The sequence below is a fragment of the Sorex araneus genome, chromosome 1, assembly GCF_027595985.1.
Source record: "Sorex araneus isolate mSorAra2 chromosome 1, mSorAra2.pri, whole genome shotgun sequence".
Lineage (NCBI taxonomy): Eukaryota > Metazoa > Chordata > Mammalia > Eulipotyphla > Soricidae > Sorex > Sorex araneus.
This window is the reverse complement of record NC_073302.1, coordinates 420,926,083-420,947,413: the sequence shown is the minus strand read 5'-3', so window position 1 is coordinate 420,947,413 and position 21,331 is coordinate 420,926,083. Positions and strand designations below refer to the sequence as shown.

Below are 21,331 nucleotides of genomic sequence, written 5' to 3'. Positions count from 1 at the left end.
TTTTTTGGAAAACAGTATGGTGACTCCTCAGAAAAACAAGAAACGAGGACTGGAGTGATAGTACAAGGGTTAAGGCACTCACCTTGTGTATGTCAGGTCCCAGTTCTATCTCCTGCATCACATATGAGTCCTTCTGCCTCCAGGAGTAATCCCTGAGACAGGACTAAGTCCTGAGCATAGCTAGGTGTTGTCCGAGCTTCCATATGACCTAGCAATTGTGCTTCTAGGAAATCTACCCTAAGGACCCAAAAACATTTTCAAAAAGACACCTGAGCTCTTACATTTATTGCAGCATTATTCACAGTGACAAAAATTCAGAAACAACTTAAGTGTCCAAAACAGATGACTGGATAAAGAAACTTGTATACCATGTACTACTCGGCTAAAAGAGAAAATGGAATCTTGTAGTTTGTAGTATTGTATAGCTACACAATACTACAGACAACCATGTAGTGGTCTCAAAGCTACACAATACCTATACAGGGTACAATACCTGTACAGGATACAGGTGTTCCATCCATATACTGCACATCCTGGATGGAAGTACAGGGTATTTTGCTGAGTGAAGTCAGGCAGAAGGAGAGGGACAGAACAGAATGATCTCTCTCACATGTGGGGCATATTGAAACATGGTAAGGGAATAACAAATGGCTGAAGACAACAGAACCTGAGAATGGGTTTATAGGACTGAATTCACTGTGATTGAGAGATGAAAGGAAATAGGGGAGTTTTTAGTTGAACCCTGAAACAATAGGGGAGAGAAGCAGACCCTTCATTGAAGCGTGTGGGTTGGAATGTTTCCATGTGAAACCCTGTCACTGACAGTACTGTCAGGGTGACTAAATAAAATTTTCAAACATTAAAAAATGTGGGTTGCTTGGAGCTGGTTAGCATGTGTAAGCTTTCAGACCAGTACATGCTTGTCTGTTACTAAGTCTGTCCGAATTCTCTGTGAGCAACATAAAAATCACTGTTTCTTGCAAATATGGCTTCAGCATACGGAACTTTGCCATGAGATACCAGATGGTACCAAGGCACAAAGTTCTTCCTGCCTGAGAACAATATCATCTGCACAGCGGAACTACTCACACTGGTGCTCAACAAAGAAGTCCTTTGCTTGTTTCTTCATGCCTTGCTGAGTCGCATCATGAACTTAATATTTGGACAAGACTCAAGATATCTTGGAATGATTTTCTAAGACTTTGTTCTTTATTCCTCCCTCAGTTCTATCACTGCTGGAGATTTTGTCAATGGCTTATGACAGAATGCAATTCCAGGGGCTGGAGAGATAGCACAGCGGGTAGGGCATTTGCCTTGCACGCGGCCGACCCAGGTTCAAATTCAGCATCCCATATGGTCCCCTGAGCATGGCCAGGGGTAATTCCTGAGTGCAGAGCCAGGAGTAACCCCTGTGCATTGCCAGGCGTGACCCAAAAAGAAAAAAAAAACAGAATGCAATTCCAGAAAAGCATGAGTGGTGATATCCTCTTCAACTCTGGATTTTCTTTCACTGTAGATTAATATATGTCAAAGCATTGTACTTTTGTGTGTATGTGTGTGTCTTATGTGTTGGTATACATGACTGGTCTCTTGGTGTAAGGAACCAGGACCCAATAAGGAGAAAGCCACACGGAGGAGATGATAAAATCACAGAGAGAACAGATTGACTGCTTTTTGGGAAAGTAGAAAGAATACTTAAGGGTTTCTCTTGAGTTATGGCACATAAGCAGGGTTCTCCCTGTTTATACTTGTGGACCTGGGATACTACTTTTGGAGAACTAGGCCTGGAATGGACCAGTAGTTCCATTTGAGCCCAGCAATGTGATGTTGCTTGAACACTGTCTGGGTCCACTGGTACCACACTTGACTTCTTCTAGGAAGGCACTTATTCAAAGGGATGAATCTCTAGGTCTCTTGTTTGTGAGCCATGTGCTCCCTCTCTTTGTACTATCTACCTGCCTGCTCAGTTGTATTTGAAAGGATGAGTGAATATTCTGAATGGTGGCACTAACTATATATGCAGAAGCTTAGTAAGTTTTACATGCATTTTAGGGCAATTTCGAAGGTAAATGCGAAGACAGCAAATTTTGAATCCTCCTCTTCAAGTTAATTCAACCATTAAATTGACTTTAATGGATAATACAGCCTGAGTTCAAGAGACTCTGTCACCTCTCACCCCTGTAACCAATGAGTAAGAACATGCTGAACAAATACACCTGCTCTGCCCCAAATTATATGATCTGGATCGATTTCTTTATTTCTTTGACTCTTTGCTTCCTTGTATTTAAAATGAGGAATGGGGGTTGCCAGGGGGGATACTGGGAACTTAGGTGGTGGAAGGACGAATGTTCGATCATTATATGACTGAAACTTAATCATGAAAGTTTGTAACTGTATCTCACGGTGATTCAATTTTGTAAGAAGTGAGGAATGACACCAGGAGCTTAAAATTATCTTTGTAAAGTTATAAATAGTGTGTAATGAGTGATCAGGAAGTATTATGTTTTATTTTTCGGTTATTCTAAACTGCATACATCTTTTACAGGAGGGCAAGAGAAATCATGTTTGTGAAGGGCAAGTCCCTCATGATTTGCATTAGTAAATAGTCTGGGAGGGTTTTCTGGAGGGAAACTAACTGGAAACTCAGGTGGCTCGTGACCTCCTCTGCTCTTGACTTTGCAGGGCTTGAGGTAGCAGAGCATGAGCTAAACTATTTTAGTTTTCCTTCCCATTTCCACATTAAACCTCTACAACCACTTCTCTGAGGTATTTTATTGATTTTTTTAATGATCCTATTGCTGAAGAAAAGTAACTTGATCGGAGTAAGAGGTTTTCAACATGCTTCTGATTCTCTTTGGATCCTCTACCCCCACTGATATCCCTGAATTCCTTATCAGGAGATCACTAAGGGTTTTCTTGTGATGATCCATCTGTTAGGGTTCTTTAGGGAAGCAAGACCTATTGGATATATGTATGGACATACAGGTGTGTGAATGTGTATATCTGGAGCCTTGTATTACTGATTGACTCATGAGATTATGAAGACAAAGAAGTTACACAATCTGTTGTCTGTGTGCTTGAAAATAAGCAAAACTGGTGATTTTGACTCAGTTCAGCTACAAAACCCTAACAGCCTGAGTGCTGCTATTTTAATGGCATCTTAAAGCCTACAAACTGGAAGCTCTGGTGTCCAGAACCAGAAGTAGCTAGATGCCCCATTCAGAGATACTTCCCGACTCCCCCTACACCCGACCCCCCACTACCCTTCAGGTCTCCATCAGTTACAGGCATTGGTGAAGATGAAATTTCTTAACTCGGTTTAGTAAGTCTAATGCTAATCTCTTCCAGAAATGCCCATCACAGACATTCCCTGAAAGAAACATTTTATTCACTGTCTACAGATCCCTTAGCCCTGTTCAAGTGACATGTAACATTAGCCATCCCAATTGGTTTGTGTTTGCTTTGGATGTGCCTGTAGGGACCATTACAGGCTGTTCTCGAGGTCTGTTCACCATGAAGTGGTAGATGAAGCAGATGCTGGCATGGCCTTGGAGCCCTCAGACTCATACTTTGGAGGATAATGAACAAGATTTGCTGATTCTCTGTTTTCTGTCACCATGCATAGGTAGCATGAAACAGTCCTCTTCAAGAAGGCCTCAGCATTTTTGTCTTTCATAAGGCCGAGCTGAGCAAAGACAGATTCAACTGAGAGTGAACCAGTGGAATGATATGTCTTGGAGAGATGAAAACTCTGCAGTTGGAGTCACAAAGCCCAGTTTAGTATGGTGATTCTGTGACCAAACAAGCTTTGTAGCTTAGCTTCCCCATCAGTTTTCTCATGGATCATGTATGACTCATGACACGTACTTCACTTGATGATAATGTGAAAACACTAGGTAAATATTTTAGACCTTAGTGTTTGGCTTCGTTTTCTTTCAATGAGTTATTCCATAGGAGTTTTTCTGCTCTAACTGAGATGAGGCTAATTCTGAGGGTAGAGCAAGGCCCTGTTTGTTTTCAAGGACCTTGATTGTCACACCTCATTTTAGCATTGTGTAATTGAAATATAATGTTGAGCCTCATCTGTAACTTTAGAATTTCTAGAAGAGATATTAAACCGCAAAACTCCAAATAAGTGAGTCATTTAAGTTATTTTACCAGATACAAAACATTCTCCAGCATGTAGCAGCATTCCAGTATTAGTGAGATATTTCCTATTCCTTTGTTTGTACAGAATATTTGAACTCCAGTACAAAAAAGTTCTCTCTTGCCTGCACATTCCTAGAAACTGACTTCTGAGAAACTATGTTAAGTTAGATTGTGAAATAATGTCATTTCACTTGTCCTTGTCTGCTATTGTTCTTGGCTCAAGTTTGTAATGAGAGGACATTGAATGTTATTCATGTTATATATGAATACCATGTTATTCAAGGACCCTCTGAGTTTTAGACCTACAGTACAAGTCCTCTTGGGCTCACCATGTTTCAACCTCAATAGATTTCTGTGTTAGTGACTGCTGTATTGCTACCATAGCTCTGGGCAATCTGTTGATTGTTCATCTGCATCTGAAGATTCATTTTGGTCTCTACTAGGTAGATGGGGATAAGTTAGCAGGATAAGGAATTTTTTTGTTTTGTTTTCATTTTGGGGCCAGGTCCCCAGGGCAAGATTCAAAGCTTATTCCTGGATCTGTACTCAGGATCATTCCTGTTAGGGTTCAAGTGACTAAATGGCAGGCATCAAATCTGGGCTGGCTATGTACCAGGCAAGTACTCTATCCAGTTATAGCTCAGGCCCTTCATTGGTGACTATTAATGCCATATTTTGTGCATGTCAGCAATGCACAATGTCCTGTGCCAGGACAAACTTACCTCATTGAAAAGCTTATGTCTTTCTACCTCTTTTTGTGGTATATACCACCACTACCTGCATCTTTGCATATACCACTACTACCTGCATCTTCCTGTTTTGGAGACACTATCCCCCAGTAATATTTGCTCCTACCACATCCACTATTAATGTGAAATCTATGACTGCATCCATTTACCAGAATGTTCAATGTAGGATAACATTGGGTTTGTCCTTTTAGCCTTGCCGAGGGAACTTAGTTTACCTTAGAGAAATGGCCTTTCTGTATGGACACAGGAAAACAGTTAATAATATGCTTTGTAACTTGGGAACCGATTGACTCCAATAATCTTTACTCCCGGGCATCTGCTTTCTCAACTCAGTTGCCCTTAGTTCCTAACACCCCAAATGCAGGGTCCCGACAAGAGATGGAATGGACCCAGGGCAAGCTGTGAGCTACCCTGGCATTGAAATGGGCCAGGCCAAAGCGCCACAATACTCAACTATAAGTTGAGAGCATGGTCACAATGCTGTCATGATCCAAAAGTAACGATGAGACTAGGACCCCACTGGGGTTAGGAAGACTAACCTGACCTGAGGACTGTGGTCTAGAAAATATAGTGAATGTCCTCAGGAAGAACCAAACTTTAAGTCTGAGATATCTCTTACTGTGCTCATACAGAATGACATTGCTAGAAATATCAGAAGTAAATTTACTATGACTATTTAAGCAGATTACTAGCTCACACCCTGACACACCCTTGTTTGGGCTCCACCCTTGAGCGGATCTCCTTAGATATTTCCTTAGATTTTGTTAATCTCCTCCAGAAATGGTCTTACCCTTCTTTGTTGATTTGTTAATGTTCAACCCACCTTTGTGTCACCACTTTATGTGATTTGCTATATAAACTAAGACTGGGGGCACTGACAAGAGACAGAAGAAGAAGACAACACAAGAGATGACACAGAAGACACACGGGAAGACACAGAAGCAAAGGAGACAACACAGACAGAAGAAGACACAGGAGCAGAGACAGAGAGAGGTCGGAAGAGACCAGAGGAGAGACTACAGAGACAGAGACAGACAGAAGAGAGCACAGCAGCACACACAGAAGCAGAGCACAAGGAGGAACCTTCCTGATCCGGTCCATACACAGCGGCTCGAAAACACCAAAAGTGAGCGGCGTGTGTGAGAGAGAGCTGCCCCAAGTGCCCACAGACAACGGAATAACACAACACATTATAACACATCATATCGTCTTCCCCTCCCACGTGTGCACCGCCCTTGTGAGTTTTTTACAGCTCAGTACCTTTTGTGAGTGGCAGAATTTGTAATAGGGACTGGACCATAGTTCAGGGTGGGATTTTCAGAGCACTGGATACTGGGTTTTTGTGTAGCATGACTGTTCTAGTATAGAAATTCTGTCTAAGTCTTCAGCTGTTCGTAGAATGCCATGGCTTGACTCCAATTTGCATATAAGACCCTAAGAAATGGTTCTGAACTCTGGAAGCTAAATTGTTTTTCCTGTGCCAATTGTTCTTATTATGGATCAGTTATTAATGCCAGTCAGAACTGATAAAATTTAGCTTTGGCTTGCAGTATTTTGAAGCTTTGTTCTGAGGTTGATATCCTGATTGTTTTTAGATTTTTTCAAAAGTTGTGTTCTAGTTTAGTTTCTGTAATTTAGTTTTATATTAAATCTCTTAAAAATGTATTGTTAGATAATTCTGCTGTCCATGGGCCCTGTCAGGAGTGAACCCTGAGTGCAGAGCCAGGAGTAAGCCCTGAGCACAGCCAGGTGTGGCCCCAAAACTAATAATAATAACAAAAATAATAAAAAATAATAATATAATGCCTAAGGCAGATAGGCTGGAGCAATAGTACAGTGGGTAGGGTGTTTGCCTTTCATGCTGCCTACCCGAGTTCGATTCCTCCATCCCTCCCAGAAAGCTTGGCAAGCTACAGAGAGTATCCCGTCTGCATGACAGAGCCTGGCAAGCTCCCCGTGGTGTATTTGATATGACAAAAACAGAAACAAGTCTCACAATGGAGATGTTACTGGTGCCTGCTCGAGCAAGTCCATGAACAAAGGGACGACAGTGCTACAGACAGTGTGACAGTGCAATTCTGCTAGTAAAAATTTTATATATATATATTGGAGAAACTGGTAATTATGGTAGTGTGAAGATTACATGTGAGCAAAGCTAAAATACCAGCTAAATCGTAATATTATCAGTTGGACCAAGCGAAATTGATTGTGTGCTGACAGGTTCCCATATTCTGTACTTAATCCTAAATTGATAAATATTTTTGACTTGGATGAAAACTACAAGTAATACCTTGTTAGGTTAGTGGATATACCAAATTTTGGTCATTGGATGAAAAAATCAGAATGAAAGAAACTAAATCATCTGAAACAAAGATGAAATCGTGGCTTATTGAAGCACATGTAAGAATGGTTTAGAATTTTTTTGTTGACTCTAAGTAAGATGTGAGTCAGTTGATGTGACTGCCAAGAAGAGTCATTCTGTTTGGGGGATGAATTAATAGACATCGAGTGCTTAGAATGTGGGGAATGATCCTCCCACTTGTCTGAGTCGACCACACTTGTCAGGAGATTCAGGATCAGTCTATCCAATACATTTTAGCAAGGGTATTAATATTGCAAAGAGCTTTATTTACATGATGTTACTGATTTCAAAGTGCTTTCGTTAGCTTTTTAAAAATGTTTTATTTAACTTGATTACTGTTTAATGGACAAACTAGGGAGTACCCCAAGACTCATGGGCAACTGGCAAAATTTATTCTGGAAAAGAAATTTTATATAATCACATATCTTTCTTCAAATTTCTGAACTGTTAAGAGTGTGCTTTCTTTAAGGACAGAAATGGGGTTGTTTTGAAGTCATAAGGAATTAGTTTAGTTCTTTGTGATTTCCCAAACTTAGATATTGACCTGTGTGTGTGTTTTAATTTTTACAAGTTCAAATGTAAATAGTAAGGCAGTCCATATAGGATGATGTGGCATTGGCATTATCTTTTTAGTTCTATGTGTGTTGCTGATAAATGTTATCTTTAATTCATGCTAGATGATATTGAGCATTTACTCTCATAGTTCACCACTTCTGATGGAACCTGTTTTATATCATTTCACATTAAAATCCCCCCAGAATTACTTGATTTTCTTAGAAATCCTCAACATTGAAATTTAAAAGCAAAAACTATGAGTCAAGTTCAAATCTTTTACCTTTAGTTCAGTCTAGTTGAAAATATCAATTGGTTGTTAATTCAGTCAGTCACTGCAGAATGATAAAATTTAAACTAAATTTTAAGGCGTTTAAAAATATTAGTATAGACCATTAAATTAAAATTAAAATTTTAGTAGTTCAAAAGGGTCCTGTGACACTGTTCACAATAGCCAGAATCTGGAAAAAACCCGAGTGCCCGAGAACAGATGACTGGTTAAAGAAACTTTGGTACATCCACACAATGGAATGCTATGCAGCTGTTAGAAAAGATGAAGTCATGAACTTTGCATATAAGTGGCAACATGGAAAGTATCATGCTAAGTGAAATGAGCCAGAAAGAGAGGGACAGGTATAGAAAGATTGCACTCATCTATGGAATATAAAATAACAGAGTAGGAGACTTACATCCAAGAATAGTAGTATATAATGCCAGGAGGTTGGCTTCATAGCTTGGAAGCTAGCCTCACACACTGGGGTAAAGTCATCCCAGATAGAGAAGAGAACACCAAGTAAAATGTGATTGGAGATCCTGCGAGGGGAGGTAGATGCATGCCGAAAATAGACTAGAGACTGAACACGATGGTCACTTTATATATTTGGGTAATGCCCCTTTGAAAAATGGGCATTGAGTAATGCCCCTGTTGCAAACCACAACACCCAGAAGAAGAGAGAGAGAACAAATGGAAATGCCCTGCCACAGAGGTGGGTTTTGTGGTGGGGGGATGGGATGGGGGGAGTGAGGGATACTGGCTTCGTTGGTGGTGGAGAATGGACACTGGTGGAGGGATGGGCTCTCGAACACTGCATGAGAGAAAAACAAGCACGAAAAGTTGTGAATCTGTAACTGTACCCTCACTGTGACTCACTAAAAAAAAAAAATAAATTTAAAAAATAAATAAATAGGTAAAATATGAAAAAAGGGTCCTGTGAGTTGAAGCCTAAAATTAATAAATCAATATAGATTATAAACCCTTTTTAACTTTAATTTTTATTTCTACCAGTTCTATAGCCATCCTCCTTCTATAGTGATTTTTGTTGTTGCTGTTGCATGTGGGAAAAAAATTAAAATATATATTTTATTGCCTCATTTCTCTGGGAGTGTTGTTTTATTTCATATGCTGTTCTTTAGATTCCTTTTAATATATCTAGAAGTTCTTTCATTATATGAGAGTAATTTCATACTTTCTACGGCACCGGCAGTATTACTCTTACTGAGGTACAACATTGGCTTAACCTTCTATCAAACTTTTAAGTTTGTCCCCTCTGCCCTTTGCTCTTTAGTAGAAAGTGTAGATATGTCGCTTTTACTTTACATAGTTGAGCTGAATTGAAAGAAAAAGATCAACTGTAATTTATAACCAAGCTTTCCCTTGCAAGTTGCAAGACTTCGATAGACCACAGGGTTCCAAAATACCTACATCAGACACTGCTAATATAGTTGTTCGCCAGGTGGGGAACATGTTTCTGATGCTTCCTCGGCCACCACTTTTCCAGTATCTTTTCCTGCTCATCTAGATGGAATTTGCATATCTTTTGTGAGTCAAGTTTGACATACTTAAGGGAAGACATATCCCCAAATATATCGATATTGTTTACTGCTGACTTAATGGTTATTAGTTTCTGAGACCTCACCACATGATGAAGGTCAACTCTTTAGGATATGAGTTGTACATAGTTTTTTTTTTCTTTTCTATTTTCCTTATGGTATTCGGGAGAATCATGAAATAAGCCCAGTGGAGACCACAGTCAGAAAAAAGGTTGAGAAATATTTGTTTAGAGAATTTAGGAATTTTTATGAATTTTTGTGTGGTACCAAGGGTCAAACTCAGAGAACAGCGCACACATGCAAGGCAGTGCTTTACCACTGCGCTATATCCCCAGCCTCATTTTAATGAAAATTTTTTAATTATAAAAAACTTAAGTGTATAAAGAAATGGAAAAAAATCCCAAAACCCTGGATTTTCAATGATAATTATTTTATTTACCAAATAAGGGAGTTATGGCAAATGATCACTGCGGGTCCTGCTCATCATTCCAATGTACATTTCCATTTTAATTATTTTACCAGGATATTTGTAAATTCCAGCCCCTTGTAGTAGTTCCTGGTGCTTGGCAACTCACATTCCCTGGGTGCTGTCATTCTCTGCAACTGCAGACCTGTCTCCACGCGGCCACTTCTCTGAGCCCTGCTTCCATGCTTGGAGAGCTAAAGTTAATCACTTAATAGGACTTATTTCTATGCACTCTGTGCGCTTGAGTACACACACACATGCACATGCACATGCGCACACACACAGGCACACACACACACGCACACGCACATGCACACGCACACACATGCACACACTCGCACATGCACACACTCGCACACACGCATGGGGTGGGGGAGGAGATAGAGAACCTGCTTTTATTTTGGTTGTGCTGCACTGCACTGTTGTCCCATTTTTCATTGATTTGCTCAAGTGGGCACAGTGACATCTCCATTGTGAGACTTGTTATTGTTTTTTGGCATATCAAATACACCATGGGTAGCTTGCCAGCCTCTACCCTGCAGGTGAGATACACTCTTAGCTTGCTGGGCTCTCTCAGAGAGGCAGAGGAATCGAACCTGGGTCAGCCACGTGCAAGGCAAACACCCTACCCGCTGTGCTATCACTCCAGTTTATTTTCATATTACAAAAAAATGGAGGAATGTAATAGAATGTTTTTTTTTGCCTGTATTTCTGCTTTGTATTAATTTTTCCCAAATTGAAGAAGGTAACCTTAGTGAAGAATTAGGATGGTCTCTCTACTTGACAAGACGTTTATTTTTACTCTGAACTACAACAGGACATTTCTTCACTGGTCTGTTACTAGCAGCAATAGCATTTTTTTTTTTTTTGTAAACTGTCTTGTTTTGTAGGCTTCTTAAAAAGAGCTGTCTTGGAGGGCTGGAGAGATAGCACAGCGGGTAGGGCGTTTGCCTTGCATGCGGCCCACCTGTGTTCAGTTCCCAGCATCCCATATGGTCCCCTGAGCACGGCCAGGGGTAATTCCTGAGTGCAGAGCCAGGAGTAACCCCTGTGCATCACCAGGTGTGACCCAAAAAGCAAAAAAAAAAAAAAAAGAGCTGTCTCAATTTGAATGGCAGTTTAGTAAGCGTTTTGAACAGATTTAAACTTCACATCCCTTCTTTTTCTAAAAACAGAACATTCCAGTTTGTTTAGTATTATTACTTTTCAGTTACTTTAATCATTTTATCCTCAGCATCTTTCCAAGTGCTTTACAGAATTGGATTTCTTAAATAATCTGAGAATCAAATAATATGGAAAAGACTCCTCCCCTGTTCCTTTTGTATTTGTGAATTTGTTGTTTGTTTCTGTTGTTTCTTTTAGAGTTATGCACACATATATGAACATAGACTACAGCACACACACACACACACACACACACACACACACACACACACACACACACACACACACACACACCCCTCCCTTCTTCATGTCTGGCTTCTAGTGAGGCCATTATCCCTGTAATGAGGATCGATTTCCACGGCATGAGCCTGGGGCAGCTCCACAGGTCTTCCTGCACAGCTGAATGCTTTGCTGCTGTCTTGAAATTCTTTTTTTCAACAGTGGGCTCTTTCTTATTTTGTACTGAAGCTTCCGAATATCGAAGCTGAATCTGCTTGTCATTGACAACCAGGGGGCATGTTGGGGAGAGCAGAGTTTACTTATAACCTCCCTCAGAAATAGTTATACATAAAGATGCACCATTTTTTTTTATTGCCATCTGTGTTCCATTTTAGAGTTGTCTTCTCCAGATCAGTTTTCTCAGGCATTGAGTAGGTGTGTGTTCTTAGGATTCAAACATTGGTCATCTAGAAGAAAACATGCCCTGAGGATTCTTTCTCAGCACCCCTCTGGGTTTCGCACCCTTCGTTCTTGTCCAAGAATGTTCATCTCTTGTCCAAGGCGAGTTGCCCACTTGCTCCAAGAGTACTTGCCCTCTCTTCTCTGCTTGGGACAGTTGGCAATTTTGCACAGCTGTTCATTTCTCCATCAAGCTTTATGATTTGCTGTCTTGAGATGCACATTCTTAGGATCTACAGCTCTGTTTTTATTTTCTATGCCTGTGCTGTCTTTCTTACTCTCGTAGGTCTTGTCTCTGCAGAATATAGGGTTCTAATCATAGGAATTAAATGTAAAGTTTATATCTTGGTTCCAGTGCATCATCTGAATTCCAAAGTATTGGGAGAAATGACTTGAAATGTTTTTAAAATGAGCCATAAGTCTAAGTAGTAGGATGCATACATATTGTTACACACATGTTTGTGTGTGTATATATGTACACATGCACATATATATGTGTCTATATATGTATGTATGTACTTTTTTTCTGTTCCTTAGCACACATCTAGCAAATGAAACTTTTAAAATGGTTACTTTTTGGAGCTAAAGTGGTAGTACAGCAGGTAGGGCAGTAGCTTTGTATGCTACTGACTTGGGTTCAAGCCCTGGCATCACATATGGGTCCCTGAGCATTACCAGGAGTAATACTGAGAATGTAGCCCCTGAACATCACCATGTGTGGCCCCTCAAAAATAAAAACAAAATGCTTAGATTTCAAGTGTAGATCAGCTTTTCAGCTTATGTCTTCCTTTTCTTGTAGCTTAACAAGCAACAATTGCAGTTGCTGAAGGAACGGTTCCAGGCCTTCCTCAATGGAGAAACCCAAATTGTGGCTGATGAAGCATTTTGCAATGCAGTTCGGAGTTATTATGAGGTAAGTTTAAAGAGTTCTGTGAAGTTTCCCCCCCCTCTGGGCACTTTGATGTGCTTAAAAAAAATGCTTTTTCAAACTGTCTTTCCCATTTTAAGAAACTCCCTGGTACGATATGAAGGCTGTGAGTTTGCAACTTTTCCAAAAAGTATTGTCAGTTCTGTTTTGCAATTTAAAACTCATTCCATAGGCTGCTTCTGAGAGATAAACAGAAATTGAAAAATTATTCACATTTTTTAGGAGACATAAACTCTTTAGAGAAGTCTTCAGGCGGTGATTGATACAGCCAAGTATCACTATCTTGGGTCCATGTGTCTAAATTATTCTTTTTAATCAGAGTTTCAATAGCAAATTTCTATCTCGTGTCATTCTGTTCCTCCAGCTTTCTAATAATTATAGCTAGTCACTAATTTCATGAGAATGAATTGAGTTTTCTTCCTGAAGCAATATTATTACCAATGGCATCTTGCAGGGTTTTTTTCCCTTGATTTTATTTTATGACTCATCTGGAATTCTCTATGGATTTCTTATGTGCACTGGTTTCCACACGGTCATTAACCGCTTCAGTGAATCATCTGTAAATGTTAAGTTTCCAGTTCTCTTTTTTCCTAAACATTTCAAAGTTCTCAGGGGGAATGGAAAAGATTCCTTTTGTTGTGTAGATACCCCAAGCCTTTCAGCTGAGGAAATGACATACAAACACACATAGAGCAGACCAGGAGCAAAATAATATGGAGACACTTGGTTTTAACGTTCTGGAGGCAGAGAATATATTTGCATGAAAAAATGAAGTAACTGGATGCTCAGATAATTGGGCTTGTATTTCATTGAGGTTTTGCATTATACAGCCCTTAGTGCAGCTTTGAGGGACGGGATGTTTGTGTTACCTTGAGCCTTAATAAGTTGTATGAATACTTGGTTAAATTGCTTACCAACTATGTATATAGCATGAATCTAATGGTAAAGTATTATTAAAATGAACCTTGAGGTTCAGAATTCCTTGAGTAGCTCAAAACTATGAGATATAGGGCATTCATTTTGTATTGCAAGTTTCAGTTTGTGTCCTGTAAGATGAAATCTTGTTCTGAATCTTGAAACATGAAGTGTAAGCATTTAAACTTGCACCTGGTTAAAATTTAAAAATTCATGATTTGTGTTCAGGATGCAACGAATTCAGAAAATAATTTTCATATAGAAATATGATTTATACAATTATCTTCATGTATAAAGCCCTGTATATATCAAAACTCAGAAAATAAATGGAATTATGGAGAAGTGAGAATTCCCCTTTCTATCTATATGTTTTGCGTAAATTTAAATTATTCAAAACTTTTTAAAAAGTAAGAATAAGATGTGGCTAGATTGTCACATGGATATAACTAAAAAGAGTCATGTTATGCAAATTAACTCCAAGAGAAGAAAAATAACAGTTAAACTGACCCATCTCTGGCATTTGTAGAGGGACAATACAAAAGAATAAACAGTATTGGATTATGACAAATCCTTGGCCCTGGCTGACAAGACTTACATTACTGAGAAGCGCAGAGAAGTGTGGAAGAGAATGAAGAGATAAATTAGAGGTGACATGAAATATGGGGAAAGTCCTAGGCATTTTGGTTTTTGTTTTTTGTTTATTTATTTTGCTATCCTGGGTGTTTTGGTGGTGTTTTTGTGCAGAAACTTTGTCCATCAATACCATTTATGATATTTGATATTTATATATTAACACTTTTGTGATCACATGTGCTATACTATAATTTAAAAAAAATAACCATAAAAAAATCTTTGGTTGTGTTTAGCATATGTACTTTAAAAAAAAATTGCTTTTAAAAAAAACCTCAATACCCCATCTAGTTCCCTGAGCCCCACCTCTCAGATTTTCTCTCATTTAGAGGTGGTCATCCTGCATAAGTAAGCTCAGGGCTTACTCCTGTCTTTGCATTCAGGGATCACTTCCAGTTGGGTTCAGGGGAATCATCCGAGAGGTGTTTGCCTGTGTTTCTGTTTGTATGGCGCATGTGTGTAAGAGGGGGAAAGACTGGATATCTGCATTTCAATATTAGTGAAATTTTCTTGGTGAAATTTTACTTTGAAATAGCAAGACTTGCTTTTCATTTTCCAAAGGATATTTGACCTGTCAGAATCTCTGTGAAACTTTGAAATAATACCATAGTGGATGCCTGTTCTTCCTAGTAATTGATGATTGCTAAGTAAACCAAGATTGGCAGCTGATGTCATGTATTAAAAAAGGTCAGCACATTCATAGATGAAATCCAGTAACCTGTAAGGAGAAGTGAGGGAAACCTCCCTGCAAATTTGCATGGAGCTCTCCAGATCACATTGTATTTGTTGTTGGGGATATTAGCCTTTTTATTTCACATCACATTTTCTTAAATTCTAAGGATGACATTTTAAATTAAGTATTCGGTGAGAATCGAGACAATGTTTTCGTGTCTGAGATTGCTATTTCTATTTAGGGGAGCAGGCTTTATGCAGCCTGTCAGGGTGTTTTGTGGAGTTGCCTGCTTTCTTTCAGCATCCACTTTTGGCTGAAGGCTGGATAGCTAATAGGTTGTAGAATTCTGTTGTTTAGTACAGATAAAGAATGCATATTGTTCAAACCTTTTCCTCCTCATTCTTGATGGAATTTCAGAGGAAACAGGTATTTCTCAGACTACATAACAAATGTAGGGTGGAATTAATTTCCTCTATTAATTTTTAATCTCTCCCCTTCAACATTGATGCTTTTATCAAAATATAAGGCACCTTTACAATCAATGAGTTATACTGTCTCCTGTATCTTTGCACCTTTACTTTCTCTCTATTAGCTTTTTAGATGAGGAGACCTTGTGTAGTTTGCCTATTTTCTGGAAACTTACCCAATGGCAGGCATTCTCAAACAGCAGAGGTCCCATGACTAACCTCAGGAGGGCTGTCTCTCACCCCTAAATCCTGGAAGTTCCTGATTAATTTAGGGTTACCATACCACAGGAAGCTTGGCCATACCTGAGATGCTGAGTTGTATACTCTGTATGTCTCTTTATGCTTTTCCCTGACCCCACAGTGTAGGATGATTAGACATACCCATGAGTGTTGCAACTTTTATGTTATTGAACACTCCTGGTTCCTTAAATAAATCTGCAATTTGCAAAACTACATCTTCCTTTATAAAAATTTCAAGTTGGTACTTAGAGGATTTGCATGTTGGGTGAGTGGGTGGGGTTCCCAAGCATTCTGGAGGGGCCCATGGACCCTTTCGTGTGATATTTAGCTATTGGGGCTAGCCAGTGCAGGTATCTGAGGATAAAAAGATGGGATACTATTGGGGCCCAGAACACCACCAGGGTGACCTCAGCAGTGTTTGGAGGTCATCAGGGCCTCACCCAGAGGTGCTTTGGAGACATCTGATGCCAGGGACCAAATCTCTGCTGGGTGCTCACCTAGTGCATGCCCAATTCTATCTCCTCTGACTCCTACTTGGAGCATTTTTGAGTAGCATTGGCCCTGCTTTCTGATGGCTAAATCTTTTTGTCAGAGATAATATTTCCTAGGATTATTTCTTCATTAATAAGAGACGTGCTTTTAAACTTTGAAAGACATTGCTTCATCTTTTGTTTTGCTTCAAATTAATTATCTTGTCAGCTTAAGGCTAAGTAATATTTATTTGAACAACTGTAGTTAGTCATCCACCTCATTAGGTGGATGGTTTTATGGATTTTTTTTGTATCAAAAAAGTTCTTCTTAATTTGAGCTAAAAGGGCCTTTACTGCCTTGATTGTTGTTCAACTTCTGAAAGTTTTCAGGGCTAAATAATCCAATTACCTGACTCACCACCTTTGACTAAAAAGATACACCAAATTCATCAAATTATGCATCTGTTTAAATGTCACTCAGTTTTTTTTTCTTTCTGTACCACACCCGGCAGTGTCCAGGGCTCAATCCTCGAATTACACTCAGGGATCACTTCTGGTAGAGTTCAGGTGGATCATATGGTGTTCCAGGGATTGATCCTAGGTCATCTGTGTGCAAAGCAAGCACCCTACCTGCTGTACAATCACTCTGTCCCCTAAATATCACTCTGAAGTCAACTAAATGCATTCCCTTTGCTTCTCTTTTGTCTGGTTTACTTAATAAATATTTTTATGTTAAAAGTCTGTATTTAGGCACCACAGAGACAGTACAAGTAAGGGTTTGCATTGTATATGATCAACTGTGGTTCAATACCCCCAACCCCCTACCTCCAGTACTACATATGGCCCTCTGATTCCTGTCCAGAGTGATTCTTGGGGTTAGAGTTAAGAAAAGGACCTGAATGCACTCAGGTGTGGCCCAAAATTTCATCTATATCTATCTATCTATCTATCTATCTATCTATCTATCTATCTATCTATCTATCTATCTACCTACCAATCTACCTATCTATAGTTTTATGCATTTGGTTTTAGTTGGACACTAAATATTTTTGTTGGTGTTTGTTTCTGACTAGACCTGGTGGTTCTCCAGGGTTATTCCTGGCTCCGTGTTACTCTGTGTACAGGTTATTTCTGGCTCTGTAGTGCTTGGGGGAGCATATGGGATACTGGGACTACAACCAAGGTTGTACAAATGAGTTACCCCTGCTCTCTCTCTCTCTCTCTTGCTTCAGTAGTGAGATTCTAAGAAAAATCATATGTACTCCTACTGGCACAATTCTAGTGGTTGCTAGTCTTGTTCATGTATATGTAAAGTTTTTTTCTCTCTTAACCATAATGCAGATAGAATAAGCTTTTGGAATAAATAAAACATTAGAGAGAAAATGTGAAAGACTCAGACTAGCTAAGATGGTTATTAAGCATCTGGTTTTGTTAGTACATTTTGTTTCTGTTTCCATAATTGTCTTTTTATTCATTTATAAAATATGTAATGACAAACTTATTTTCATTTGGTAACCCATAAAAAACACTAAATATGTAGTTGCTACTATTTAACAATATAGGATTTTAGAAGCTCTTTTATTAAAAAAAAAACTCTGAATGTGCTTCTAGAATAAAAGGTTTTGTTTCATACTATCACTGGAAGAGCATTGTTTTGCATACAAAACCAAGTTTGTAATGGCAGTTTTATTTGAAATGGTTGACCTGGTGAGATGAAATTTGGGTCTTGAAGAAAAATAACGCTTAGAAAACATTTCAAGCTGTTTTGAAGGTGCCTACTCATTTTCAACCAAGAGGAATGGTAGCAAATTCATATGTATTTATCTCATAAATCTTCAGTTACCTGCCTTTTACCTGCTCCTGAGCAGGTGTATATTTTTTGCTTGCTCTCCTGCATGTGATAATCTAGTCAGAGTTAATGCACTCTTCCTACCTTCATGCAAGTAAAGGCACAGTGAGTGCTAAAATTTAAAAAAAAGGCTTCTGAACTAAACTCATAAATTATAATTTATAGCTGAGAGTGTTAATGTAAGTGGAATTTAGGGATTCCATGAACTCAGATGGGAAAACATTCACACTAATTTCATACTGAATTTAATGCTCACTTCTATTATGCATATAGACAACAAGCCATAACAGTACTTGCATTACCTGTGGGTAAAATTCATAACTTTTTCTATTACATAATTTACTGCAGTTAGGTTCAAATATTGTTAACAGACTACCATGAAACTACAGTACTTTTAACACCCTCATAATATTTGTTCACAGGTTATTAAAGATAGACATAAATTGTGAAAATTCATTAAAAAAGCACTTTGCTACTATATTTTAGTAAAACTTCCTTAAGCACTTTGCTACTATATTTTAGTAAAACTTCCTTTTTGGTAATTCTCTGGATTTAATTTTATGTTTTTCAAAACATTATCCAGAGGAAGTATCCAGAGACTTTTCCATATTGCCAAAAGGTTCATGCTACAAAAATGTTTAGGATTCTCTGGCTTATGGGACTTGTAAAGACTTTATCACAGAGGAAACAATTTGAACAGGAGAGGAAAAATAGGCAGCAAAGTGTCTTTTCTTCCTCTCAGGTTGAAATTCTGGATCTGAAATCTGTGTGAGTTTTAGAACTTTAAATATTGCTATGCTGCATTTTCTTGATCTGCAAAACAGATAATGTTCCTTATTTTCTAGGATTATTGGTCAAGAACAGTTAATATAAAATTTTAACCACAAGCTAAGCATGAGCCTTTATTATTATTACAGGTTGGCTTTCACCAAAGTATCTACCATTGTTTTGCACAACTCAGCACGTCATCCATGTGCTATGTGTATTGCTCTGTGCTCATTGTAATGTCCCCTTCAGAAGGAAGCATGATTTCTATACATTACCAAAAAACTAGTTTTCAATGAGTATTGACTCCTGTCCAAGAAGTGGTCCATTGCCAAGTGTCAGTCCGCAGTTGTTGGGAGATTTAAAACCACTTGGTTTTGACTGTTGCCCCATGAACCAGTGTGCAAGGACAGGTATTGATTTTTTGAAGAATGCTAGTGTAGAAAGTATATAGTCTTTCAGGTAATCAATTTAAGGTAAATCAGTTCATTCCGGTGTCAGGTAGTGTATAAGGAAGTGTAAAGATAAATTAATTCCCATACCTAAGTGAAGTAAACAGTTGCTTATTGAAATTGCTCCAACCTACTTTACCAGCTTGAGATTAGATGTGACAGAAATACCCTTTTTGAAAATTTCCCTCTTTTTTGAGCATGTCTCAAGTGACAACTTGAATGTGATGGTACTTCCTTTCAATTGGAAATATTACATAGGTAGCAGTTGGCATTATGTAGATTTCTCCTGAAGCTGTGAAGATGGGATTGGGTATGTTGATTTACCAGAATATCTGGCATATACTACATTTCAAATGACAACTTTGCAGTTGAGTCATATTAAACTGCCACTATTTTACTCATTTTGATGTTCAAAAAAAAAAGCCACTTCTATGAATGTCAAATAGTATTACTCATAATAGCACTAATTTAGTGCCATTGCATAGGTGATTTCCTCTGTTACAGTAGTCTCGTGAACATCTATCTAGTTATCAGAGCCTAAGTGATTTACTTTTAGGAATGTAGATACTTATAGGCAGTAGATCATGCTTGCTGGGTATTAGAAGATTCCCGGGACTCCCCTTCTATTTAAGTTTATGTATTTACGTTTGTTTAAGTTTATGTGGGCGCTGGAGTGATAGCACAGCGGTAGGGCATTCGCCTTGCATGCTGCTGACCCAGGTTCAATTCCTCCAATTCTCTTGGAAAGCCCGGCAAGCTACCAAGAGTATCTCGCCTGCATGGCAGAGCCTTGCAAGCTACCCGTGGCGTATTCAGCATGTCCAAAACAGTAACAAACAAGTCTCACAATAAAGATGTTATTGGTGCCCACTTGAGCAAATCAATGAGCAACGGGATGACAGTGACAATTTATGTACATTTAAGTTATGTATTTTAGACATGTGAATGCTGTTATTTTTTAAAAAGTTCCTAAATGTTTGCATATTATCTTAAATTACCTTTAAAAATGGTAGATAATAGGCCATTTGATTTAAGTTTACTGTGTTTTCATGATGACATATGCTCACTGACTTTAAAACAGTTTACTCAAGAATGGCAAGTAGACCTTTATGAGGACACTCATGTTTGCTCTATTACTCCTCAGCCAACATTTGTGTGTCTACTTAGCATTAGAGTAATAGTTCACTGCTCCAAAATTAGTAAGAAAATACAAAGTGTTTAATTCAAATCTAATGTTTAGGGAACGTGATTTTAGTAATTGTAGCTTTCCATTACAAGATCTGTTCTTTTTGGGCAGATTCTTTCCATTTTGAGAAAAAATTTACATGCTGTTATATTTTAATTGGTAGCAAATAGTTGTCAAGATGAAACTTTTCTTGCTTCAGTTATATTTAATCTCTACATGCCTTTGATGAGGAAGTACATGATCAATATCTACTCTGCCTTTTTATTTTTTTCAGTCACCGTGGAATATGTATATATACATCTTTTAAATACCAGAGACTTTTGCTTGCTTACTTGAATATCTGATTGTATACCTTGGGCAGGAAATGTTAAGCCAGTGATAATGATAGGTGGTTATAAAAGGTTTTCAAGAGAGATACTAAATAAACTTAACCTCTGCAGTGTGGATGTTGAAAAGAATAAAAACATCTCTCTCTTTTTCTCTCTCTCTTGAGTAGTTTTTGTGCTTAAATTGCCCATATGATGTGCTCTAGTGCACCATTTTTCTACCTTATTTTACATACAAACAGGCGTTTGAAAACCATTGCTCTAGTTGCACAACCAGGAGGCATAGTGCAGTTAGAGTAGACACAAGCTCTTGGGGAAATTTGCAAAAGAATTTGTCAATGCTCCCAAAGTCTGGAAACATTGAGTGAGTTTCTCAAAAGGTGACAGAGAAAAGTGTATGTTCCACAGGAATAGAAGAGGGCGGCTGGGGAACAGACTGCCCTGAGTAGCCCAAAAAGCAGACTAGTTTTTGTCCCTTCT

The 21,331-nt window shown here is 38.6% G+C and overlaps 1 protein-coding gene across 8 annotated transcripts in view; it reads left to right on the top strand.

The window, feature by feature from the left end:
• The window catches only part of CADPS2 (calcium dependent secretion activator 2), a 541,525-nt gene that overhangs the window by 131,623 nt on the left and 388,571 nt on the right, over positions 1-21,331 (top strand). For all 8 annotated transcript variants that reach the window (XM_004602056.2, XM_012935474.2, XM_055143028.1 and 5 more), the window contains exon 2: positions 12,750-12,863. In XM_004602056.2, coding sequence (XP_004602113.2) covers positions 12,750-12,863 — 114 coding nt within the window. The remainder of the gene's footprint in view (positions 1-12,749; positions 12,864-21,331) is intronic.